The 27,075-nt window shown below is 47.6% G+C and overlaps 1 protein-coding gene across 4 annotated transcripts; it reads right to left on the reverse strand.

Moving 5' to 3' along the window:
• Positions 1-3,444: 3,444 nt before the first annotated feature.
• CASC3 (CASC3 exon junction complex subunit) lies at positions 3,445-26,787 on the reverse strand. 4 transcript variants are annotated; one of them, XM_056863826.1, is made up of 14 exons: positions 26,543-26,787; positions 22,208-22,235; positions 19,443-19,480; positions 18,838-18,996; positions 18,353-18,504; positions 17,962-18,138; positions 16,863-17,554; positions 12,301-12,365; positions 11,621-11,732; positions 8,637-8,735; positions 6,790-7,013; positions 5,259-5,381; positions 5,064-5,107; positions 3,445-3,667 (listed from the first exon to the last, which is right to left on the reverse strand). In XM_056863826.1, exons 1-13 carry the CDS (start codon positions 26,762-26,764, stop codon positions 5,066-5,068), a joined length of 2,133 nt encoding a protein of 710 aa, XP_056719804.1. In that variant the 5' UTR covers positions 26,765-26,787; the 3' UTR covers positions 3,445-3,667; positions 5,064-5,065. The 4 variants fall into 4 exon arrangements, with proteins under 4 accessions (XP_056719804.1, XP_056719803.1, XP_056719800.1 ...); XM_056863825.1 differs by having other exon boundaries at positions 5,064-5,120; positions 26,543-26,772; XM_056863822.1 differs by lacking the exon at positions 5,064-5,107 and having other exon boundaries at positions 3,581-3,667; positions 26,543-26,772.
• Between the last annotated feature and the right edge of the window lie 288 nt (positions 26,788-27,075).

Here is a 27,075-nt window from a genome sequence, read left to right on the forward strand (position 1 = left end):
AGATCTCCCTTCATGCCAAGAGAAAAGGTAGCCACAGAGCGAGAGAGATCAATCCCACCCATGCCTGCAGACACGGCCTGGAGAGCAGATGGCAGAGACGCCGAGATTTTGCATTGAGACAGTTCCAAATCAGCTCCGATGCAGGCCTACTCTTCACAGGATTAGAACAGTTCACACCATGCAGGCTTTTTTGGGGGGGGGGGGGAGTAAAAGGTGTGGTGCAGACACGTGGGTAGCAGACAGATAGGCACATCATGTGCTCGAGCAAAGGCGTAAGGTTGAAAATTCCTGCAGCTTTGTGTGAGATTTTTGTACAGAAGTGGTCCTGGGCCGAAACCTTCATTCAGGCTACAAAGGAAGGTGCCCTTAAGGTCACTGGGCCACCAAGCCAAGTTAAGGTGTGAGAGAAGGATCTACTCTCGCCTGCTCTCTAAACTCTTTATACCTGGCACAGGTCAGCTTTAAACCCCTACTGCCCTTGCAAAAATGGTGGCGAGTGCCAGCCCAAGCCCCAGGCGCATACCCTGCTTAGCAAAGTATTTAAAGTAATCTTTTCCTTCTAGCAGCAAGAGTGGTTTAGGAAGGCACCTTATGTGACTCAAACTAGGTCAATTAGAAGCACTTGCCCCTCCCCCCAATGCAAGACCAACTACGGCCACAGTGGCGTGTTCATCGGCTGACTTTATTCTTCCCTCCTTGGTGTAGCCCCCCCCCCTTTTGTGGCAAGCTGTGCATACAGTACTTAGCACACAGGCTAGGAAGGAGCAGGGGCCAATACATTCATGTATTAGTACAGCCAAAGGTATTGCAGGCCCAGTTTGCGGGCTCCACCCCAAAGGAGGCAGAGTGTTATGTTTGCAGAATGCTCCATCTTTCTCCCCTTCATTAGCTCCATTTTACAGACGGTTAAACTGAGGCCGCAGATGGGGTTTTGCCTAAAGTCAAGCAAGGTCAATGGCATTCCAAACCTAGTCTTCCTGGTGACATCAGGGCCCTGTGGGATCTTAAGGAGTTCCGTAGGACCTGTAAAATGGAGCTATTCCGCCAGGCCTATAACTGAGGACAGCCGTGAGAGGACCCATCATTACTGGCCTCCCCATCCTGCCCCCCCCCCGAAATCTGTGGGGGGTTGAACACTGATACCCTATTACACAGTGGCACCAGGGTAAATTTATGGCTACCTGCTTATAAGTGTTTTATTGAGATCATTGTTTTAATGATGTTGATGATTTTATGTATTTAATATATTTTAATTGTTACCCGCCCTGGCTTGCTGGGGATGAGGGTGGGGTATAAATTTGAAAAATAAATCACTAAGTCCAAAGCCATAGCCATATTTCCCTGTCCTACCTTTCTATTGTCCACCCATCTTGCTTATCTGATTTATGTGTGCGGGTCTGAGAAAATCCCAGTTTCTTAGTGGAGACCAAAAAACCCCAAACGCAACCTTGACGTTTTGCTTTATTACACCACCTCAATAGTTCTGAACAGCTTCCGCATGAATGGCCAGCAATCTCTCATCCAGGCAGTTTACAGCGCCAGTCCAGCTTAGCCTGAGCAAGAGAACTGCCTTACACACCTCTGTGAATTTTTCTTTTAATAAAAAAAAAAACCTTGGAGCTGGTTTGATTCCCGATTTGTAAAAAAATCAGCTTTTTAGAGCAGGCTCTGCAAGATCTTCTAAGCACAAAGCCAATGAGAAGGGTTTGGGACTGAATTGTGCTGCCCTCTGCTGGCTGCATTGCTAATTCAGCGATAAAACTGATTTGTGTGTTGAGTGTTTAAGCATAGTAAGTTTCTAGGCCTCAAAGTTTGGGAGAAAAGTCGAAGTTGAAACAAGACCCCCGTGAAAGTCTCAGAAACTAGGAAAGAACCGGCAAAGGCTTTCAGACACTATCAGCAGAGTTTCAGTCTGCAGATACCCCAGGTAAGATTGCCCACATCAGCCCTCCCCAACCTTTGCACCAAGCAAGCTGCCTCCTTATCTCCGTTTCCACCCTGAACTCCAAGGCCCTCGTGAAAACTTCCCACTGAAGAACATCATCTTCGAATCCACATTACACCCAGCAGATGCATGAAAATCTCAGCACGCAAATGTTAATTTTTCACATCTGTCTGCAGCGACAGGGTCACTCCGGCTATGCAGACTTGGGTTCTAAGAGGCGCATGAAGCAAGAGACCAATACCAAGTAATTTCTACCATCTATTGTATCATCATCTCCAGCAAGCAGTTACAATGCCATTTACAAAACATGCACTCTGAGAACAGGAACCAAAAAAAATTATTAACAAAAACTCAGCTATCACAGTGTCGTTAGGTCTAAAAATTTCAAGACCGATATGTTACAGTTCAAACATTAAGGCAGAGGAAAAGACAAACACATAGAGAACGTAAAGGGGCTTTTCCCCCTTAAAAATGCCAGTTGTACTTGTTCAAAATTAAAATTTTAAAAGGATTATTGAATTTAAACAAAGGAAGTTCACCGGCCCTGGGGCTTTCAAGTTAGGAAACTACACATGCATGAAACGACTAACCAGAAAAAGCAGACAAGCCCGTTTGGTGCCTCAGAAACTTGAGGTTGAGTCCAATTCTGGGTGCCTCCACCCAAGTGCACGGAGCTGCAGGTTGGTCAGTTAAGCTTTGCCTCCCTGGCATAGTTCAGAAAGTGAATTTTTTTTTTTTTAAGTACCAATTGCAGGAAAGTCAATGGAAGCCATGCAGCTGGGCAGGCAAAACCTAAACTGCCAAGGAGCAAACAAGCCAGTTAAGTAGCTTGAAAAGGCATTGTTCAGAGCTCTAAAGAAAGGGCCTGCGCTGTTTCAAGCGGCAAGAGAATGCTCCCCTTTGCCTCCAAATGGAGGTACTGGGTCTGGTTGTGATCAATTTACCTGTTTGCCACACAGGTATACCTGTAAATTTATTTGAGCATGTTTAAATGGGGGGTAGAATTAGGTTTCAGTTTAAAGAGCCAATCTGAGGGCATTAAGACAACTGCCACCAGAGCTTATTCTAACCCAGCCTGACTCCCTCCCAAAAAGTGGTAACTGAAAAGTAAAAGCCTGGCATTCTCTGATTCAGCCGCCCTTTCCCAGATTCCTAGATAAATTTCAATGCAAGAACCTAAGAGCACACCAAAAAAATTATGACTTATTTTTAAATATTATTGGGAAGGGACAGCCAAGGAGAACAAAGCCACACAGCTTAAGGAAAGCAAACAACCAGATTAACAGAACAGAAAGCAAGGTTAAGTTCTTCAAAATAGGAATTAGGCCATTTTTGCTCAATACTAAAAAAAAAAAAAAATCAACACACTTGGAAGCGAACAGAACATGGAAAACCATTTCTTTCTGTGAGCAAATAAACCTTACACTCAACTCAGTCTCTTCGCCATCTTTCTTTGGGGGGGGGGGCTGCAAAGTGATGAGAGTTTCGCTGATGCTCTCCTGACGGACAACCTGGCCCCAAACTCAATACTGACACGGTTTGGCACAGCAGGAGCGCCCGCATCCGCTTGCATCACCTATTACCGAGGGGAAAGGAAGGGCTCCACACCCAGGAGGTGCCTTCTGCCTGCCACGGATGCCAGCCCTGGCGCTTTACAGAAACCAGCAAAATGCAGAGTCCTTAAGTATTGTTCCTCTCTTTGGATTTCTCATTTCTGCTGTCCTAGATAGAAACAATGGGGAAAAGGGACAGAAAATTAAACAGCCTTAGTGTTAAATGTTCCACTTGAGTATCATCAGTCCCTAAACTCACAGTTCTGCATCATGGCAGGTTAAATCCAAGCTCTTTGCATTAGGGCCCCCCACCCCCAAGAGCCTGTTCCATCTCCCACCCCACCCCCCAATTTAAAACCCTTCAGTGGTTTCAAATTGTGTACCGAGGAAACCTAAGGGAGGTTCTGATGAGTTTATCGAGGGCTCGTCATTTAAAAGGCCACTAATGGCAGAGATGCAGCTTTGAAGGCAAGCTTTCCGTGGAAATAAACAGCCGTGGCCTGTGCCTTGGAACCCCCGCCCTGGAACCTATCTTGGAACTCTACAGTGACGGTGAAATAGGATGCAGTGATTCACAAGGCGGCCAGCAAAGGGGTCCTTCTCTTGAGGCAGAGACTTTGAAAGCCACTGGCTTTGTTCAGGACTCTTGACTTGGCTGCACCTCCCAGCAACGCCTACTCTCTGGAACAGCACAATGTGCAGGAGTCACAAGTAAACACAAGTCACCTTGCTTGAATTTGCACAACCTTGCAATTTGGGCCACACCTTAAAAATGACACTGGTGTTTACCCCATCAAACAAGGGTGCTGGAGTGGACATCAGTAGACCAGCGTGAACCTTTCTAAATGCGCAAAACATTGACTAAGGAAGGCAGATCATCAAGGTTACTTTGCGAATTGGGATTTTTAGGGTGGGTCTTTAAAAAAAATTAACTACAACCTCTTGCCTCTCTCTTTGGTCATTCACAGTTCACTGTGGACGTGTCCTTACTGAGAAATCTGTCAGGGCTGTACCACTTTGGACTGCAACTGGAGGACATGACTAAATGCTGCTCCATACAAAAAATCCCAACTTGCATATAGAAAGCCAGCACGTCAAGAACAGTTTTGGGTATGGGTGAATATTGTTTTAAGGTGGTGAGGTGGTAAGCCATGTTTTAATTTAAGCCCAGCAAGGGTTCTGCATTTGGCATGCAGAAGGTCCCAGGTTCCAGGTTCAATCCCTGACATCTCCAGTTAAAGGGACTAGGCAAGTAGGTGATGTGAAAGAACTCAGCCTGAGACCCTGGAGAGCCGCTGCCAGTCTGATTAGACAATACTGACTTTGATGGACCAAGGGTCTGATTCAGTATAAGGCAGCTTCATGTGTTCATGCGTCATCTAAATCTTTTAAGAATAATTTTTTAAAACTTTTTTTTCACAGCAGATGCAATCAACTTTATACAGAAGTAATTCATCATCAAGAGAAGTTGCAATTTATTAACAAGATGGAATTTAGAGTGTGATTATATTATTATTAATAAGCAGGGTCCAAGCATCAACTTTGGACTTAACATCTAAGCTCACCTTCAAAAGCGTTTAGAAACGTTAACAGGAACCCTGCTTACCACCTGCAACGAGAATCTAGAGTTTGCAATAGATCAAAACAACAGACAGGTGGAGCATTTTTCACAGACAGGTAGAGGAACAGTGAAATCCTGCTCATGGGCGCAGACAGGATCACACAACCGAGTCACACCGGACAGGGCACGCGACAGATACCTCAGGGGGAGGCGGCTTGATGGTGACGGGCTGGGAGGTTCTTCGGGGAGGAGAAGGCTTCGGCTGGACTTGTTGCTGAACTGTGTTGTAATAGGTGACCCCTCCATACACCTGAGCCTGGGCCTGCACATCCAAGGGAAAGGAAACAGTGCTTCACCCACTGGAAAGAACTGCCACCTGGCCCCACACGTGTGGTGCACAGTCCATTTTATTTTAAAAAAATTACATCTGCACCCAGCCCTTCTTCCAAGGATCTCGGAAAGGCATACATGGACCTCCCTGTCCTGCATTTTTCGCTCACAATAAAACTGTGAGGAGGGGTTGGGGGGGGGGAGGAGAGAGAGAGAGAGCGCGCGCGACCAACTGGCCAAAGGCCAGTGGAGTTTTTCCATGGCCAGTGGGGATGGGAGCAGGGGGTCTTCTAACAGCTACACCACACTCTCGCACAGTTGAGACCTGATTGGTCCAGCAGTCTCCACCTCCAAGCATCACAAGAGCCTTATTAGCTCTTTGCCTACCACAAACCTCCATTTCCTGCTGATTTCCCAGGCACCAGGAGAGCCATGGAGAACGGGTGGCCGGGTCCAGCCTCTGTCTCAAGACATTCCAGTTTTTGCAGATGGGAGGGGGTTAATATAAAGGGACATTGTCCCAGACACAGGCTGGAGTCCCCTCTCTGACAGAGACGCTTGGAGGGGTGACCTTGGGCCAGTCATACTCTCGGCCTAATCTGCCTCACGGGGTCGTTGTGAGGATAAAATGGAGAAGTGAATGACGTAAGCCGCTTTGGGTCCCCGCTGGACAGCAAGGCAGGCTACAAATGAAGCCTTCCAACCATGAATTCAAAATTCAAAGTCTCACCTCTTCCAAGGTAAAAAAGGACAAGTTGGAGAGCCACTGTGGTATAGTGGTTATGAGCGGTGGTTTGGAGCAGTGGACACTGATCTGGAGAACTGGGTTTGATTCCCCATTCCTCCACATGAGCGGCGGAGACTAATCTGGTAAACCGGATTTGTTTCCCTACTCCTACACATGAAGCCAGCTGGGTGACCTTGGGCTAGTCACACTCTCTCAGCCTCACCTACCTCACAGGGTGTTTGTTATGAGGAGGGGAAGAGAAGGTGATTGTCAGCCGGTTTGATTCTTCCTTAAGTGGTAGAGAAAGTCGGCGTATAAAAACCAACTCTTCTTCTTCTTCTTACAGAACACGAGCATTCTGTCATTGTATGCCAGCCTGGTGACACAGCCAGCACAGTGGCTAAGGGTGACAGACTAGGATCTAAGAGACCCAGGTTCAAATCCCTGCTCTGCCATGAAGCTCACTGGGTAAACCTGGTCCCGCCCCTACTTCTCGGCCAGTCCCTCCTTCTCAGCTTAGACTACCTCGCAGGGTTGTTGTGGGAGATGAAGCAGAGCAGGTGAAAATTATGCGAAAGTCCCCACTGCAGAGGATAAACAAGAACAAGCAATATGGCTCCTCCCTGATGGATTTCAGCATCCAAAAGCTGAGCCCAAGTCAGAGCAAACTTACTTGAGTGTTGGGGTACAGATGAGGAGGGGGCGGCGGCGGGAGAGCTCCTGGTGGGTAAGGGTAACCGGGGCTGCCAAAATTAATTACTCCGGGAGGAGGGGAGAAGTAAGTAGGCGCCAGTAGCTGCTGGGGTGGAGGCGGGGGCTGCTGCCCAGGAGGCATGGAGACGGGAGGATACAAGCCGGGGTTAGTCAAAGGGGCAGGCGCCTGGTGAGGATGGAGCCCTGGCAAAAGAGAGGGGAGGGGGGGAGAAAGCAATCAGAGGCTTCTGAAACCAAAATCCCACTCACAGAACATGTTACAGCATCTTACAATTACGATGACCCCCCTGGCTCCATTAAGAGGAGCATTTCATTGGACAAAACTTTCTGCCTGAAGAGGAAGTTGGCTGGAGCACTTGTCTGCAAACACACTGCATTCGCACCTCTTCTTGGGTCTGATCCAAGGGGAACTGCCTGCTCCTGGGAAAGAACGTGACCGTTTTTAAACAGGGCTGTTTTACCGCCTTCTGCCTTACTGTGGTCCCAACAAACTCGTTCAAAGCACCACTGCCCCATCTTGGCTGCATCCCAAAGCCTGGCTTTCATGTGCGCAGCTGCAGGAACCAGTTAAGGGATGTTCAATGCCAATGAAGCAGAAATCTGCCCTCACAAGCAATAAGAGAGAGGACAGGGAGAGGGAAAATTCACCCAATGTGGTGAAAGTGATCCAGGACAGGGAGACCCATCTTCTATACTAACCACACAATCTCCTCACAGCCTCCTCTTGCAGATCACGGCACTGACACGCATGCATTTATATGCAGGGCCTGACCTGGATGGCCCAGGCTAGCCTGATCTTGTCAGATCTCAGAAGCTAAGCGGGGTCGGCCTTGGTTAGTATTTGGATAGGAGACCACCAAGGAATACACCAGGGTGGCTATGAAGAGGAAGGCAATGGCAAGCCACCTTTGTTGGCCCCTTGCCTTGAAAACCCTACTGGGTTGCCAGAAGTCGGCTGCGACTATTATTTAAACTAATAGAAAAGCGATTCCACCCAAACATTAGGAAGAACTTCCTGACGGTGAGGGCGGTTCGATGGTGGAATGCACTGCCTCGGAGGGTGGTGGAGTCCCCGTCTTTGGAGGTCTTTAAGCAGAGGCTGGATGGCCATCTGTCAGGAGTGCTTTGATTGTGGGATCCTGCATGGTGGGGGGAGGGTTGGGGTCACTGGGAATATGGGGGGGGGGAGGTAGTTGTTAATTTCCTGTATTGGGCAGAGGGTTGGAATAGATGATCTGGTGGTCCCTTCCAACTCTATGATTCTATGACTTGATAGCACTGGACATATTTACATGCAGACCTCGATAAAAAACTGTTGCTGCTTGCTAGAAGCGACAACGTGGAACCTGCCACCCACCCCAACGTCAGGCCAAATATTTTGCACAAATGCATCTGATGTAAAAGGGAGCGCACCAGTACAGGGAAGACGTGTACGAAAGAGAGATTTATTATTACGGCATTAGCCAGAAAAGATACAAAGCCTGTCGATAAAACCCAGTACATGATAAAATTATATCAATTAAAATTAACCTTAATAACACTAGTAACCTTTTCCGAGTGGATTTTAATTGCTGCAGAACAATATTTAGCTACCTGTAAATAACACTGAGAGTCTCCCTCCCATAAGAGGAATTTCATTTTCTCTTCCTCCGGACTGGATTCCATTGTGTTAATGAGAGGAAGAATTAGCTTCTGACGGATTCCCTCAACGGGGACGAATTGGGGTATGAGTCCCGCCCCCCAGCAAGTCTGTCTACAAGAATATACTTAGGAAGGGGAGAGGAGGTGGGAGAAGGCTGCCCTTACCTGGGTGGGGGAGATGCATTTCGGGCTGAACAATCACCCCTTGGGGAGGCAGCGGGGCAGGAGTCTCACTGTGGGTGTAGATTGGACCCTGGAACTGTACTGTAAAAGCAGAATATGGGGGGGGGGGAGAAAGTGTGAGCGAACGAAGATTTACACCACAGACACTTTAGCAGTCATGCACTGGGATGCCAGAACAGAGAAGAGACAAAAGCCATCTGGGTGTGGGACAGAATACAAGGCCCAAGGAAAATCAGCCATATGTGCCATTTCAAGACAGCGCTGGGTGTGGGCCAGACAGATCTGGGTTCAAATAGGCCAGCCCGGCTGCAGAGCTCACTGTGTTGCTCTGGGGCTGTTGCATATGTAAATGACCCTGAGATGAGCCAGTGCAAGAGAAGAAAATGGGAGTGAACTGACAAAGTGCTGAGAAGGCACAATGAAGGGAACCACTTGAAAACACAAGCCCATCAGTACCTTGAAGACCAACATTTATTCCAGTATCAGCTTCCTTTAGTCATAGCTCTCTTCCTGGACTTCTGGTTTGTTTTGCTGCAAAATGTCCCCCCTGAAGCCACTTCAGACTGTGGGGGTTACCGCATTATGTATTCCCAGCAATGTATTAAGAGTTTGAAAATGTTATAAAAAATACTGTTCGCACTTTGTTTGGCCCCTTTAGCTGTGAAGGCGTCTTCCAACCATTTTTTAGCCGTGGCATCCAAAAACCCTTTTAAAGCGATGTTTTTTTATAACATTTTCAAACTCTTAATACATCGCTGGGAATACATAATGCGGTAACCCCGACAAGCAGATTTCATAATCTCCTGTATCTTACAGAAAACCTGCACAAAAAGCAAAGAGAAGGGGGGGGGGGAGAGATGCTCTCTCCCCTGCTGTGTCAGCTTTCTATCTGCATGGAGTTTGTATGTATGCAAAGGAGCATTCAACCACAAAGTGGCATATATGATGCCCCGAACCCTTCAAAAGGATATAAATGAACTCAGTGAGCTTTGAGCCAGGAAGACCAATTGCATGCTTGTGCTTTACATTAAACACCAGTCCTCCACACACCCGTCCTCTGCCTGCCCACGTGGAAAGCACCCCTGTCCATTTGCTAAGGGGCTGCTACTCAGCCCAAGAGACTCCCCATCACCAATGACGATGGAAGAGGTGGACCTGCTTTCCTTGAGTGAGCACTTCAGCATGGTGCAGTGGTTAAGAGCGGTGGACTCTAATCTGGAGAACCAGGTTTGACTCCCCACTCCTCATGAGTGGTGGACTAGTCTTCTGAACGGGTTGGTTTCCCCACTCCTACAAATGAAACCAGCTGGGTGACCTTGGGCTAGTCACAGTTCTCTCAGAACTCTCTCAGCCCCACCTGCCTCACAAAGTGTCTGTAGTGGAGAGGGGAAGGGAAGCAGATTGTAAGTCGGTTCAATTTTTCCTTAAGTGGTAGAGAAAGTAGGCATATAAAAACTAACTCTTCTTCTTAATGGGTGTTAGTCTGTTTGTAGTAGTCAAAAAGGGCAAGAGTCCAGTAGCACCTTAAAGACTAATAAAAATATTTTCTGGTAGGGTATGAGCTTTCGTGAGCCACAGCTCACTTCTTCAGATACAGCTAGAATGTGAATCCCTTGGTCTTTAAGTAGAGGAACAGTATGTAAATGTGAATAGCAGGCTTGATTGGATTAGGTGTGATATGCAAAAGAGTCTGTGATGTCCAGGGGAGAGATGGGTGTGGAGAAATCAGCACTGGTAATGGGCCATGAATGCAAGGTCTTTATTCAGCCCAGGTAAATGCATTGACTTTAGTTTGAATATCAACTGTAATTCAGCAGTTTCTCTTTCCAATCTCCCTTTAAAATTCCTTTGTAAGAGAACTGCTACTCTTAAATCTGCAACAGAATGTCCTGGAAGGTTGAAATGTTCACCCACTGGTTTTTGAATATTGTGGTTTCTGATGTCAGACTTATGTCCATTTAATCTTTGTCTAAGAGACTGACCTGTTTGTCCAATGTAGATTGTGGAAGGGCATTGCTGGCATGTGATGGCATAAATCACATTAGAAGATGAGCAGGAATATGAACCTGAGATAGTATGGCTGACATTGGTGGGTCCAGAGATGGTGTTCCTAGAATCTATATGAGGGCAAAGTTGGCACCTCGGTTTGTTGCAGGCCTTGGTGCCAGAGTCCATGTTCTTGTTAAGTAGTTTATCATCATGGGTGAGAAGTTGTTTTAGGTTAGCCGGCTGTCTGTAAGCAAGAAAGGGACATCCCCCCAGTGCTTCAGCAAGGGAAGTGTCACAATCCAGCATTGGTTGTAGGTCCTTAATAATACGTTGGACTGGTTTTAGTTGGGAGCTATAAGTGACAACCAGAGGTGTTCTGTTGTCGTTCTCTCTGGGCTTATCTTGTAGTAAGTTGTGCCTGGGTATCATTCTGGCCTTCTCAATCATCTTTCGCACCATATCTGCAGGATATTGTAGTTGCAAAAATGTTTGCTGTAGGTCTCTCAAGTGTGTATCTCTGTCTGAAGGATTGGAGCAGATGCGACTATAGCGTAGGGCTTGGCTATAGACAATGGCTATAGACAATGGATTGTCTGATATGTTTGGGGTGGTGGCTGGACGCATGTAGATACGTTTGCCGATCTGTCGGTTTCCGGTACAATGTGGTGCTTGTGTGTCCCCCATGAATCCGTACTGTGGTGTCTAGGAAGTTGATTTCTTGTTCGGAATAATTCATAGTTAGATTGATGGTGGGGTGGAAGTCGTTGAAAGCCTGGTGAAATCTTTCAAGGGCTTTCAACGACTTCCACACCACCATCAATCTAACTATGAATATTTTTGTTAGTCTTTAAGGTGCTACTGGACTCTTGCCCTTTTTGTCTTCTTCTTAAGATGGAGTAGCTGACTTGCAACCTATTCCTACCCACCTTACAAAATCCAGACAAGAAGCAGGTTCTGTGGCAGCAATGTGTACTCACGTGTGTCATAGTAGTGCCCTTCCATTATGCTGATGTGCACAGGTGGAGCAGGTTCCGGGACAGGCCTTTGGCGCTGTGATGAGTAACGCTTTGCACGGCTCCCCTGGACTCCCTGGAGAAACACAAAAATGCTAGAGGGTCACAGGGGGTTGCCCCAAGACTACCAGCTTTCAGACTACTTCACATCTTTTGTCCTGTTAAGCAAGGAGCCCTGGAAAATCTAAGCCCACAGTTCAAAAGAGATAAGGCCACAGCGGCACAGGCCCTCTCCTGCTCAGGGTGGGGCAACCAAACAAGAGCCTATAGTTAAGCGCTTCTTCAGAAGAGGAAGGGAAGTCTGGAAGCCTGGGGGAGGGCTTCAGCTGCAAGGGGAGGGGGAGGGCGTGCAGAGCAAGGAAAGCCGAGACCCTCGGCTGCAACACACCTATAATGCCATTCCCTGTTACAGCCTATGCCTGTTCTCAATTCTGTGCCAAAAATTGTCACAGCAGTTCAGAAATCGAGCCAAGATAAACCAGCAAGAGCTCGATGAGACTCGAACAGCACAATTTGTCCCAACTTAGCTTCTCTCATTGGAGAACTTGGGGATGGAGGAGTAACTCTACAGTCCCTGCCTCATCACCACCACCCCGCCTTGCCAATGTGTCAGAAAAACAGGCAGGAGTTACAGGAAATTTTACCATCTCCTCCATCCGGTTGAACTGAGGAGGTGGGGCTGCTCCGATATGCATCTGATTAGGAATACCTATTAGGCAAAGGAAGGAGGGAGAAAAATTAAACACCCATTATGATTCAAGCTTTACATGTATGCACAGAAACAGACGGTGGACTCAGGAGAATCCTGGGTAAAAGGATTAAAATGGTGGTCCATGAAGCCAGACATTACCTGCTAACCCAGGGAGAGAAGGGCAACGAGAGTCAGGAAGAAGAGCAGGTTCCTTTTTGTACCATATTCAGGAAGTAATGCCTGACTGGGCCTTTGTGAAAACACCATGCAGAGAGACCAACCCAGGGGCCCCCAATGTGGTGCCCATGGGCACCGTGGCACCCACCAAGTGTTTTCAGAAAGTGGGTGGGCCGGGTGGGCCTTTTGCCAGCAGGACTTCTGACTGGCTGTGCAGATTTTTAAAAATGTTGCTTGGGCAGCAGCTGCCACCACAGCACAAAGATCTTCACTGTATGACTGAAGGTAAGCTGCGGCAGCCATTTTGTGGCTGGCTCGGCCTCCTGTGGCAGCCATTTTGTGCCAGGCTGTGCCAGAATTCCAAAGGTGCCCGTGGGTTTAGAAAGGTTGGGGACCCCTGGATTAATCTCTAGAACTAATAGTCCCTTTGCACTAGGCAGTTAACTTTGTTGGAAGCTGCCGGTTAAACATCCCGGTTACTACACAACACATGTGGGCTCTCGTGCGTAGAAGACACCAAGAACTAGGCAGAATGCTTTACTCTGCACTGCCACATCCCTGCCTGGTTTTGACGGCTGGATTCTGCAAACCTCAGGACTCAATCTCAACCTGCCATCAGGAAACAATCTGACCCACCCAGTAAACAAGGGAGAACTGCTCAGGTTGTACCCTGTCAAATTTCCTACGCAGACTGCCACCAGGTCAACGTCTTCCTAGCCAGAACACAAGGCTGGCATACTTCATGTACCTGCAATGCTTAAAACGGAAGGGGAGAATTTGGTTCCATCACCCTCTGATCCTCAATTTCCTTTTAGGAGAGAATAAGAAAGTCCTGGGTCTCAAGGCTTGAGATCTGGGATTATGTAATGGAGCCCGTGGAAGATCCATATCTTCTGATTGTTAGGGGAGCCTCAAGTGGCACCTTGCCCTGTAAAGTGCCCCTCTCTTTCAGCAGAGTGTCCTCTGCTCACCGCAGCTCCCAGCAGACCCTTTTCACTCATCAGAAAAGATTTTTTTGAGGGAATTGACCTAAGGCCTGGGGCACATGCACTCAGAACCACTGCAAATGTTTAGGGAATGTAATTTATACTGTTACACAAGTCAACGCTGGCTTGCATGAATTCATTGGATGCCAGGCCTATATTTACAGCGATTATTTTAACAGTTGTTTTAGTGGCATGGGTGGTTTTTGAGACATCTTATTGCTGGCAACTTAACCAGCGTAGAACTCACACAAATAAAGCAAAATCTCTCACATTGTGAGGCCCGAGTAGCGTTATCCTCACGAGCCAATATTTTCCTGTGATGTAAACTAAGTCTGAAAATTCGAAACGGTCATGCCGTGACTTGCCTTGTGTACACACAACTTCGTGCAGGTAACCTATTCTGCCCTGAACATTTCAGGGTGGGTTGGACAAGGAAAAGGCGGCGCCCCAATGGAAAAACTGGCAAATGAAATCTAGTGTGGAAACACTTGGGTGGATAAGGAGCGTACGAGGGCCTATCTGAAGACTGCCCTTAAAAATAAAAAAAGCCTCACCAAGGATGACTAAACCCTGCCTGTGAAATAAATTCTGCAAGAGTGTTTGCAACTTTTCTGCTTCCAAAGGCTGGTTCACAGATTCTCCCACACAGCTTGATGACTCCCAGCCGAAGGTGCAAAGTGCCTCTCTGAAAAGCCAACCCAAACACCACAAAGATTCCTGTCTGTGCTTAGGATGATAAAAATGCAACAACTTTCACGCGTGCAACTCATCAAGTGGTGAGTGTGTGAGAATGGCTACATCCCAGTCAGTTTGTCCAGGTGTGAACTGGGGTGTGGGAGAAGTTGCAAGGACTGTGGGTGTGGCAGAAGAGCATGAAGTTTTGGTATACACAAAATCACCACTTCATATGGGACTGCTCAATACAACCCAGAGGTCTAAAAGCCTGCATATAGCTGCACGACATGGCTAAATGGGGCAGGTAAGTCTCATTTAGCTCTTCAAGATAGCCAAGAAACCAATCTTGCAGTTAATGAACAACATCCTATGATTGGTTCTTGTAGGTTATCCGGGCTGTGTAACCGTGGTCTTGGTATTTTCTTTCCTGACGTTTTGCCAGCAGCTATGGCAGGAATCTTCAGAGGAGTAACAGTGAACTCCTTCAGTGTTACTCCTCTGAAGATGCCTGCCATAGCTGCTGGCGAAACGTCAGGAAAGAAAATACCAAGACCACGGTTACACAGTCTGGATAACCTACAAGAACCAATGAACTCTGACCGTGAAAGCCTTCGACAACATCCTATGACTCCATTTGGTCAAGCTGGATCCTATGACTCTCTTTGTAAAGGCTTCCTTCAATGGAGAAAGACTTCCTGAAATGCAGAATGGTTTTTGTGAAAGACAAAAGCTCTCTCTGATGGAGAAAATTCATTTTTGTTGTTTAAGGAAATCTCTCTCTGTTGGAAGAAGACTGGTGGAAGGGAGTCACAGGATTCAACTTAACTGAAAAGAGTCAAAGGAACCAACCCAATACCTTCTTTCAAGTCTACATGGTTCTGAAAGAATGCTCAGAAGAATGGGAGCAGTTTCTACTTAAAACAAATGAGCATAGATGCAGCTTTAGACAAAAGAGAAGGTCTACTGACAGCCCAAAGGCCAATGGTAACTACCTTTCAAGCTGCAAGGAATACAGATTCTGCACTCTTCTCTATTTTCTTTTTATTTACTTCATTTGAACCCTGCCTTTCTTCCCAACGGTAACCCAGAGCAGCTTATCCTCAGGCTAAGAGGGTGTGGACTGGCCCAATGTCACCTAGGAAGCTTCTATGGCAGAGAGGGGATTTGACCAGGGGTCTCCTAGATCCTAGTCCTTAGCCACTGTGCCACACTGGTTCGCTTCTGGATTTTGTCCAGATGTTATGATCGGGGACATTTCTTGGAAAGTGAAGCCATTACTACCAGAGGGCATGGACTTCATTCCAGAAGTGCCCCACCACCTGAGAGACTAGAGGGGCCACTGAGAATGAAGAGGTCACCATCCTAAGCAGAAGGGGATAGCACTCTACTCAACACCACTCTTTCAAGCCTTGTTTCAATTAATTTTAACTTTCCAGCTCCTTAAACAACTCAAACCCAGGACAAAACACTTAACTTATATGCAACTGTGCCTCTCCCCTCGTGTTTGCAAACACAGAGTGCAGGGCTTGGCTTCAAGAGAACCATGTTTTGCAAAATCTGTAGTTCTCATGGTGTGAAAAAAGGTGAGTTTTAGAAGTGCGGGCATTCAGCAACTGCGATTGTGATGGGCGAACAATGCAGAAGGCTTGATGTAAGAAATCCTCACCAACATGGGTCCTACATCAACTCCCAGAATGGTTCTTTCCTCTCTACCCCACTGTGATCTCTCAGATCAACTTATCCAGTCATCTGTGGGACAGCAAAGAACCCCTCACCCAAAAAAGTAAGTTCTTGCAGGACAGCATTTTTAGCAGCCCTGGAAACAGCCTTCTTAGTTTCGCCAAAGCACAAGCATCTTCCCAGACCACCAACTCAGACACACATTTAGCGGCTGGAGATAAGCAACAAGCATTTTGCAACTCTGAATCTACATTCTAACTGTTAGGGGTTTTGCAACAGCATATAAGCCTCTGGCTGCAATTACTTGATGCTATGGAGAAAATAGCAGGCAGAAGAGTCTCTGGCTGTCACTGGCTGAATTGCTCTATTCCCAGAAAAGAGACAAGGCAGATCAAAGGATCTAGGAAAAGACGACGTAGAAGATAGACCTTGACAGGCAAGCCGTGGGAAGCGCAGAAATCTAGGAAAACAAGCCTAGCGCTCAGGGTTCAGAGAAAGCCAGAGGGAAAAAATCTGAAAAGAGAGGGAAAACTGAGAGGAAGAACGAAATGAGGATAACACACTGATCTCAAGCCACCAGCCAGACCTTTGGCTATAAGCCTATTATAGTATGCTGTAATTATTTAAAAAGTTACCTCCCCACCCAGACTTCTACCTTCCCAAACCTCTTTGTGTGTGTGTGTGTGTGTGTGTGTGTGTGTGTAAAGTGCCATCAAGTCACAGCCGACTTATGGCGACCCCTTTTGGGGTTTTCATGGCAAGAGACTAACAGAGGTGATTTGCCAGTGCCATCCTCTGCATAGCAACCCTGGTATTCCTTGGTGGTCTCCCATCCAAATACTAACCAGGGTTGACCCTGCTTAGCTTCTGAGATCTGATGAGATCAGGCTAGGCTGGGCCATCCAGGTCAGGGCTCTTTGTATGAGAGGGTCATAAATTTAAGGTAAGTAAAGCTACGATTCCCCATTCCCCAAACCCGTTTCAGCCCTCTGCTTACCCTGCGGTTGTATGAACTGAGGCTGCCCTTGGTTCCAATTTTGCTCCGTTATATTCAACTGGGTCATATCTTGCTCTAGATCATCTAGACTGGCTTCAACAGGTACTTCCCAATTCCCAGTCTTTGCTGGCGAAGAGGATGGTACGACCTCTGCAGTTTTCAACGGTGCAGGGGTCAACCCCAACAGAGGCGGGACTTCATCGGCCAATTTCCCCGCCTCGCCTGCTTTGGTCCGGGTCCTCCTCGCTCGGGAATAGGACTTCTTTTCTACGGGCTTATCAGGAGGTGGCTGCAGAGCATCTGCAGGAGCTGTTGGGCTTTCTGGAAGAGCCTCTTCCTTCTTAACAGGGCTGATGCGAACGTGAATGGCCTCTGCCTCGGGAGAAGGCTCCCGCGCCGGGACCACCTCCGAGCGCCTGGCCCGGTAATTGCTCTCGTGCTTCGACTGCTCACTGAAACGAGGGGCGTGCTGACTGTTCACATCCACGGCACGGTAGCTTGGCCGTGTCTCTTTGTAGCCTCCAGGTCTCGGGAAAGTCCTTGGCAGAGGCATCCGACCCGTCCCTGCGGCATTTCGGTCGATGAATGTCCGGGGAGGCACCGGGGTACTACTGTCAAGGCTCTGGTGTCGTGGTGGCTTGCTCGGTCGCTCATTAGCCCAATTCGGCTCTCTCTGAGGCGGACTCCCAAATCTGAATCAAGAAGGGATGCTACAGGTCAGATCCTCAAATCGCTTCGGATGGATTATCAAGCTTCCAACATTAACTCCCTTCTGACGCTGCCGGAATTGGTAAAGAATCAAGGCCCCATTTCCCCAAAATAATAATAATAATAGTAAGAGTGGTTTTGATATGCCAACTTTCTCTACCAAGGGAGACTCAAACCAGCTTACGATCACCTTCACCTCTCCACAACAGACACCTTGTGAGGTAGGTCGGGCTGAGAGAGCTCCAAGAGAGCTGAAACTAGCCCAAGGCCACCCAGCTGGCTTCATGTGTGTAGGAGTGGGGAAACAAATCCAGTTCACCAGATCAGACTCCACCGCTCCAAATACCATCACTTAACAACAAAACACATAAACCTGTACCAGTTAGCTCACCTGGGCTTGCGCACCCTCCTGGGCTTGATGTCATCAGGGTTGTGAGACGAGCGGATATCGTACCCGTACAGCGCAATCAGCTCCTGCCTTGTTTTTGGTGCTTGCTCGTCTTCTCGGAACTTGTCGTGCTCCCACCGCCCCTCGTCTTTCCATAGCTTCCGCTGCCGACCCTTGGGACTGAGTAATCAAAAGGGAAGGAACCAATTATTATTATTTTTTAAAAAGATGAGACAACTTAAAAGAAGCAGGCCTGTGGTACCTAGACACCTCGTCTGTCCTCCTTTTTTTGCCAACCGTTAAAGCAAAATGACATCCTAAATCAACACACCCCACCCGTTTGTCTCCAAACCAACAGAGCTTCTGATCCCTCCCCATGGTTCATGTCACCCACCGAACTTCCTCTTCCTGGGTCTGTCCGCGAAGGTCATGTTCAAAGAAGAGGCCTTTCCGAGGTATGTATGCAGGATTCTTCCGGTCCTCGTCGTCATCCAGATGCTTGGGAACTTTTTTGCCAACCTTGTTCTCAGTTGGTTCAGTACTTTCCTACAGAGAATGAGGGAGCCAAACGTCTCTTAACCTTTCCCTCGACAGACGCTCGGCACAAGCATCAATAACAACCCTCTATTGCCCAACAAGAATTTGCGCGCACAAAAAATACCGCCTTCAAAGGAAACTGCTAACCTTGCAGACCAAAAAACAGTGTCACCCGAGAGATACCACACACTGAGTAGGAAGCTCACTGCAAGAAACATGAAAAGTACTTACCGGCAAAATTAATAAAAAGCATAAACGTGCATAAAGCCGGACCAGCAGTTAATGCTGTCCTTCTGATGCCAGACTGGCTGCTCCCTGTTCTCAGAACTGTACCCAACTCACCTGCCCATCCCCGCTTTGCCTCTCGCCGGCCACGGTGCCTTTCGGTTCTGGTTTTTCATCCCCTTTGTCTGCCTTTGTGGCCAACTCATTCGCTTCATTGCTGCCCTGCTTCAGATCCACTTTGGACGTTTCTTCCTCACTGTATTCCCCCTCCTCGCCCTGAAACAAACATCGAGTCTGAAGCGAGCTGAATCAGTCTGGGAGTGAAGAAACATTTTTAACCAGAACTACACACGCTGGACTGTGTCAGCATGATTGAGTTTGCCAGCAACTGCAGAAACTGAACCCTCACACCCAAGGAACAAGCATCCAGCTCATGCACCTGCAAAGCCAGCCCTGAATATGAAGAGTAGAGGGAAATGTAATAAAACACAGAGCTGTCACCTGTAAGCAGCAAGCTGACAACTCTGTACTCAAGGGTAGACAGTATACGTAGAGTGATCTTGCGATCTGTGGTTCACGTCTACCACTGAATTGCCCCAGCTCCTTGAAGGGGCTTTAGAATAGTCAACAAGTTGGTCTGTATGTTAAGATCATGCACAAAATGAAATGCCAACAGGCAGATTGGTAAGTCATGATTTAAAACACACACACACTCAACTCACCTCAGAATCTTCTGCGCTTTCATAATCAGAGAGAACAGCTAAAAGAAAGAGAGATTTGACATTAGAGACTGCATACCAATCTTAACATGCCTGAAGTTCAAACTTCCTGTTTCCCCCTAGTCTTCTGCTTGCGTATTCTCTGCATCCTGACCAGAGCCTGCCCCACCCTCTCCATCCAGCATAATGACTTCACTTTATTTTTGATGGTTCCCTTGCTTTAGTTCCCCACATTCAACTTGCCACCAAGTCCTGTTACTTCTCCCTTCACAACATTCCAAGAAGAAGCATTCTTTGCTTTTTTAGCAAAACGTCTGCTTCACACTCTAGCAATTACCTGTTTGATTTCTGTAACTTTCTCTCATCTGGCCTACTGTTGTCTGCCTCTATCCAGAGCTCCATTATGAAGATTGTTCACTTCTTTCAAAGCTCACACTGTAAGACGCCTTTCCTCAGTTTCCTACACCAGGCTTCCTGTCTGCTCCTGCATCCAGTGCAAACTCCTCATTCTTGCCTTCAAAGCCTTGCCTATTTCTTTCTTCCCAGTGCCATCACTTTTTGCCACCTGTTGGGCTCCTGCTCCCTTAAGCAACTGACCTATATCATAAGCACCTATATGAAGCTTTCTCCTGATTCCTTCAAAAAGGTCCATGCTTAATTGGACTAAATCCATATTCTTCCCATCTAACCTCATCACCCTGCCCTGTGTAGAATTTAGATGGTGAGTTCTCCAGGGCTCTATAAAGTAGCATGTGCAATGAATGACATGCATTTATAGCAGGAATACTAATGATGGCTAGTGAATGAATCCATCGGCTTATCTGCACAGAAGGGCTCAGGATTTCTATGGACTCCTTTTTTATATCAGCCCCTTTGGTGAAAAAAACAAACTAATCCTGGGGCCTGTGACAACTGATGCCTACACTTGCAAAGTTTCACCGGCTTAACAGCGTGTGCCTATAGCATTTAAGTGACTTCAGAACAAAAATAATCAACGTCCGCATTTTACACGCTCTCTTGTAAAGTCTCCCAACATCCTCAAGAGACAGACTCTCGTGACTATTCCCATTTTTAGGCAGAGGCGCAAGCTGAAATACTAGACATTCAGAAAGGATTTAAGCAGCGTGACCCAATGTTTACTTAAGAGCCAGGTACTGGTGAGCAGAACACAATGCATATACTGTGGTGGTGCAGTGGTTAGATAGTCAGACTATGATCTCAAAGACCCAGCTTCAAATCCTCACTCTGCCTTGGAAGCTCAGTGTGTGACCAGCAGCGACACACCATCAGCCTAACCTACATCATAGGGCTGTGATGGCGAACCTTTTAGAGGCAGAGTGCCCAAACTGCAACCCAAAACCTACTTATTTATCTCCAAGTGCCAACACCGCAATTTAACCTGAATACTGAGGTTTTAGTTTAGAAAACTCTCTCTTCCACCCCCTCCAGGGGATGGGTTTTCCCAGGGGCCAGGTCATCCGAGCTGGTAGACCTGGCCTCCAGTGGATGGGTTTTCCCAGGGGCCAGGTCTACCAGCTCGGATGACCTGGCCTCCTGGAGCAGGACTGAGGCGGGGCTTTGAATCGCTCAGGGAAGGTTCAGGGAAGGGGGGGAGCGGTTCAAAGCCCCCGCCACCCAGCTGGCCGACGGGGAGTCCAGGGAAGGGGGGGGGCTTTGAACTGCTCCAAGCTGCCTGCAGGCAGCGCGGAGCGGTTCAGGGAAGGGGGGAGCGGTTCAAAGCCCCCCGCCCAGCTGCTCAACTTACCCACGCGTGCCGGCAGAGAGAGCTCGGAGTGCCAAGTCCGGCACACGTGCCATAGGTTCGCCCAAAGGGTGATTGCAAGGATAAAATGAAAGAGGGAAGACTACTGTACACTATTTTGAGGGACCTTGTCATTGGTTTTGTAACAGGGACTGTATTTTGAATGGAGCATGGATTGGAGGATCGGAAACTGTAGCCATACCCACCAACTCCCTCTCACCAACCACACCCAAGCACCACGGCCCCTTCTGTTTAGAACCAGCATTGGAGACTTCCGCAAAGCTCTTCTTTAATCACTTCAGCTGCTGATGACCATTTGCCCGAATCTCAGCTTTCATAAAAGAGAGAACAGCTGAGGTTCATAAGAGAACACTCAAAAGCCTCTGCTGCTATTTCCTTTGGGACAGAAGAGGGCGAAAAATGTCCGCTGTGCCCCACGTTGGAGAAAATAATGGATAAGATACATAATTGCGCATAATATAACTCTTGTTATATTCTACCTTCCCCTTAAAGAGCTCAAAATGGTAGACATGGTCTCCCCCCACACACACACTTTTACCCTCAAAACATCTCTGTGAAACAGGCTTGGCTGAGAAACAACAACTGGCCCAGAGTTTCTCAGTGAACTTCACAGCAGATCAGGATTTCAACCTGGGTCTCCCAAGCGCTAGTCCTACACTATAACCAGGCTATACAGGCCCTAGGTTTCCAGATGCTTATCCAAGTGCAGGCTCTACAACATACGTGGCTCACCTCCTCTTTGTTAAGCCAGGCAAAACATCTGCTTTTATCAACAGAGGGCCTGGAGCAGCAAGCACCTATCACAACAAAAAGTGTTGTATCTAAAAGGGGAGAGCAGGCAGCATGGAACACTGCCTGGACGGGAAAAGGTATACTTTCTTTTCAGGATTCAAATATTAATTTAAAAAACAGGCACTGAAAAATCTGCTCCTCCAATCTTCCCTTTTCATTCCCGTTTACTCAGAATAAAGGGGATCCCACTCACCATCTCCTTCGATGCCATCTTCACTTTCCTGTTTTATACAAAAGAGAAAGAGCGCCATTATCTTACAGAAACATGCATGCAGAAGACAAACAGCTAATATATATATATATATATACACACACACACACATATATATATATATAAAAATCTAGAAGGTGGAAGAAGATTGATAACACATCCCCCATCCTGCAGCTCAATCAAGTCACTAATTGCCCCTAATGTCTGACCAAATGCTAATTAGAAAGTGTACCTTTCTCAATTTTATATTTGTCTTGAACAAGCAGCCAAAGACCAGTAATATATTTTCCCCACCTCAGTACTTTCAGAAGATTGACACAAGTTTCCTATACTTTTCACCCATTTTTTTAAAAAAACATTGCTTGTATTACTTTATCACTTGGGCTTCTGTGGGCCCACTGGGCCTCCTCTAGCAACAAGGTAAGCTTCTTTAGGATATGCCGACACCAGCCATTACCCTGGATAATCACCAAAGGAAAGCTGATGGTGTTTGCCCAGCAAACTCTGGGTGCCATCACTGTTCTATCAAGTTTAATTATGGACAAGAGAGCTCCTCATTAAAGAGGCACTTGTTCCCCCAGGATATTCTGCAGTTACTCTGTAATGCAACAGTCCTCAACCCATTCTGCCAGTACTCCCAGGCTAGATGATTTCCACCATAGGAAGGGCTGCAGCTGACGAGCTGGCTGGACTGGTTCAGCTTTAAGCAGCAGAGAGGAGCACTCTCCATCAGCAGACGTTCTCATTACTAAGAAGGCTATCCTGTCATATCGCAGACTAGGAGGATCTCCTTGGGCCGCTCTTCAAAAATGCAAATTGCACACCTGTGAAGAGGAGGAGCAAAACATTCCAAGAGAAGGAAGGGCATCTTTCTCCATTCTCCTCCAGGAAAAATGGTCTCATGCAAAAGCAGGAAAAAACCTATTATGCGAGTGACAGTGTCAGCATCTTCTCTTTGGCAAATGGAGTAAGCAGAGTCTGGATGAATGGCTGCTACTGCCTGAAACACAATAGAACTTGCTGCCTTCTCCTTCCTAACATTTATTTCCTCCTCTTGTTCACCTCTTTGGAGTTGCATTATGCTTCATGGTGCTACTTGTCTTCCACTGGACTTCTATTGTTTGCACCCCCAAGCAGCTACCTAGGTTTCCTAAGAGCAGTGGCCAGCCTCACCTTTTGAGAAACATGTCCTGAAGAAAACACAGAATCAGGAAAGCAGATTTCAAGAACATGACAGCTGTTAATTATTGCCCAGCCAGGCAAAAGATTTTCCACCGTATCACAAAAGTGTCTAGTCTGGAGTGATAACCTACACATCACAAGATAAGCTTGACATTTTCAGCTCAGATCTCACATACTGGACAAATGCTAAAGCCAAACTACACACAATTACTGGAAAAAACCCACAAGACTGTCATTTCAGTATTCACCAAACATGTTAGCCAGAGCCCTGTGGGATGCACTCAAGGGATAGTCAAAGGAGAGAAAACCAGATGCAAACCATTCTCACAAAGGGCTTATTTCAGCCCCTAAAGACCTATCTTTCGCAAGTTCCACCGCTCTAAACTTTTCAACTTAATGTTTGTTTTTATCCTACCTAACACAACCCATTGGAGTCATTTTCCGTGCAGCGCAATAAATGCAGCAATATGGACTACTGTATTAAATTTTCATAGACCACATTTCAAAGTAAAATCTACTGGTTTTACAAAGGGTTAAAAAACTCCCACCCACACTGTCTGTTAAGCACCACTTTGGTTTCCTCAAGCTGGGGGGGGGGGAAGAGATAAAAAGGTGATGAACACTGCCCTTTTCATAAGATAATGTGCCTACTACAAACCCAAGGAAAAGCCTGCACTGGGTTCTGACCAAGTGAGAGCAAAGCACTTTCCAAGACTCATACACTACTAACACTCTGCGGGTTTTGGCCAGGGAAACTCATAGCTGCCTTTTGCAAAGCAAAAGTGATGGTCAGCAGCAAACACCATTGAGTACTCTGTACTGAGATGCCACCTTTGCATGCATGCAAATTACCTAAAACCATCAAGTCTTCAGCCACAGTTCTTTCACCTCATGCATGCAGGGACCTCAGTGGGGTACAATGCCACAGAGTTCACCCACCAAAGCATCCATTTTCTCCAGGGGAACTGTTTTATGTAGCCTGGAGATGAGCTGTAATTCCGGGGTGATCCCCAGGCCACACCTAGAGGCTGGCATCCCTACTTTTTGAACTGATGACTTATCAAGCGGCAATGACAAACCATCCTGTTAAACACAGGGCACGTTCACACAAGCCAAAATAACGCACTTTCAATCCACTTCGAAGCTGGATTTTACTGTGTGAAATGGAAAAAATCCACTTGCAAACGACTGTGAAAGTGCACTATTTAGCATGTGTGACAGCGCCAACAGTCCACCTAGTAAACGTCAGGGTGTGACGTCACCCCATGAAGCCTTTTGTGTGTGTGTTAAGTGCCGTCAAGTCGCTTCCGACTCATGGCAACCCTATGAATGAAAGTCCTCCAAAATGTCCTCTCTTTGACAGCCTTGCTCAGATCTTGCATATTGAAGGCTGTGGCTTCCTTTATGGAGTCAATCCACCTCTTGTTGGGTCTTCCTCTTTTCCTGCTGCCCTCAACTTTTCCTAGCAGGACTGTCTTTTCCAGTGACTCTTGTCTCATGACATGACCAAAATATGACTTTTACCTTGCCTTTTACCTGTATCGAAATAAACTGACCAACGACATCGTTCCGGAATCGCTGCGCCCTAGAAACTCCTCATCATCATTTGTTTGTTACGGTCAAAGACCAGTTTTTACAAAAAGATACCATAATAATTAAAACAGGGTGTCTTGATATTTGCCCCAACAAATCGTCAATTCAGTTACAACAGCTCTTGGTAAAACCGTCTGTTTGACATAAGTCGTTTTAACAGCTTCTTCTGCCTTACTGCACACGCCCTAGCACAGAACCTCGCAATCTGATGGGTAATATCACCCTAGGAGCTAGGCTGTGGGGAAAGCACTCTGTGTGTGCTCAGAGGCACCGGTCTCTTTAACGCAGCCGGCGCGCCAAGCCTGGTCCCAGATAGCCAGAACGTAATATTGTCTAAGGCTTTCACGGTCAGAGTTCATTGGTTCTCGTAGGTTATCCGGGCTGTGTGCATTTTCTTTCCTGACATTTCGCCAGCAGCTGTGGCAGGCATCTTCAGAGGAGTAACACTGAAGGACAGTGTCTCTCAATGTCAAGAGTTTCCCCCCAGAAAAGGGGCCTTTGAGGCAGATACGGTCTCTTCCTCGAGTTTGCCTGCTTTATCACCAAAAAGAGGTTCGGAGACTTCCAAAATTTCTTGAGGTAGGTTCTCTCCCAAATAATACTCTGGAAATGCAAACCCTATTTCTAAATATTGTCGAAGGCTTTCACGGTCAGAGTTCATTGGTTCTCGTAGGTTATCCGGGCTGTGTAACCGTGGTCTTGGCATTTTCTTTCCTGACGTTTCGCCAGCACCTGTGGCAGGCATCTTCAGAGGAGTAACACTGAAGGACAGTGTCTCTCAGTGTCAAGTGTGTAGGAAGAGTGATATAGAGTCAGAAAGGGGTTGGGTTTGAGCTGAGTCATTGTCCTGCAAAAAGTAACAAAGGTAATGTGCTAATCATTGTCCTGTAAGAATCAAGATAATGTGCTAATGAGGGTGTGGTATGTTAATATGGAACCATTGTATCCTGAAGTGATCTGTTAATGTGTGAAATCCAAAGCTAATCTGCATGGCTATTGTGGACTGTAGTCTTTGTTAGTCTGGAGGTTTTCAGGACAGGAAGCCAAGCCTTATTCATTCTTCACAATAGCCATGCAGATTAGCTTTGGATTTCACACATTAACAGATCACTTCAGGATACAATGGTTCCATATTAACATACCACACCCTCATTAGCACATTATCGTGATACTTACAGGACAATGGTTAGCACATTACCTTTTTGCAGGACAATGATTCAGCTCAAACCCAACCCCCTTCTGACTATATATTACTCTTCCTACACACTTGACACTGAGAGACCCTGTCCTTCAGTGTTCCTCCTCTGAAGATGCCTGCCACAGCTGCTGGCGAAACGTCAGGAAAGAAAATACCAAGACCACGGTCACACAGCCCGCATGACCTACGAAAGCCAGAACGTAGCTCAGCCTGGCTGCGGGGTGAAAGAGGGACAAGCAGGCAGGGAGGGAGGCCCGTGCTCAGCAGGCTGCAGCCTCCACTCGAGCGAGAGGCGGCGGCCTTTCCTGGGGGGGGCGGGGGGGGGCGGGGCTGCCGCTACTCACACACTCCGAGTCGGCCGGGCTGGCTCCACCGGCCACCGGCGCCGCGGGCGGCTCGGCGCTCTCTGCCTCGCCGTGGCCGTTGGCGGCCCCACCGGCGGCCACCCCGGGCAGGCCGAGGCGGTGAGAGCCGCGCGGGGAGGGAGCGGCGCTACCGGGCGGCGAGTCAGACTCGTCCTCTTCGCTGCTGTCCTGCGAGGCGCGCTGCCGCCGACGGTCCGCCATTTTGACAGGGGAAGGAACCCGAAGCGAAAACGTTTTTAAGGAGGAGGCGGAAGAGGCGTCGACGGCGCGTGAGGGATGGTGGGTAAGGAGGCGTCTTTTCCGGCAGCAGAAAGGACTACAGCTGCCGCCATGAAGCGGGCGTGCCTTCCCCATCTTGTCCGTTTCACCTCAGAGGGTACTCCCAGAATCCTTTGCTTCCAACCGCCGATTCGGTTGCAGGGGATGGGAGGAGGCCTTGTCCAATGACGGCGCTGCGGTGTCGTGACGTCGAGAGAAAGGGCGCGCGGGATCGGCACCCCCCCCCCGTCGCC

This window comes from Euleptes europaea, chromosome 18 (genome assembly GCF_029931775.1).
Source record: "Euleptes europaea isolate rEulEur1 chromosome 18, rEulEur1.hap1, whole genome shotgun sequence".
Lineage (NCBI taxonomy): Eukaryota > Metazoa > Chordata > Lepidosauria > Squamata > Sphaerodactylidae > Euleptes > Euleptes europaea.

What these genes read in the sequence shown, in the direction of transcription:
- CASC3 (XM_056863826.1), bottom strand. Translation starts at nt 26,764, where the DNA reads ATGGCGGACCGTCGGCGGCAGCGCGCCTCGCAGGACAGCAGCGAAGAG. An exon ending in AAAGCGCAGAAGATTCTGAG is followed by an intron (nt 18,997 to 19,442) that starts GTGAGTTGAGTG and finishes TGTTTGTTTCAG; the next exon opens with GGCGAGGAGGGGGAATACAG. An exon ending in GGCAAAGCGGGGATGGGCAG is followed by an intron (nt 18,505 to 18,837) that starts GTGAGTTGGGTA and finishes CATTCTCTGTAG; the next exon opens with GAAAGTACTGAACCAACTGA.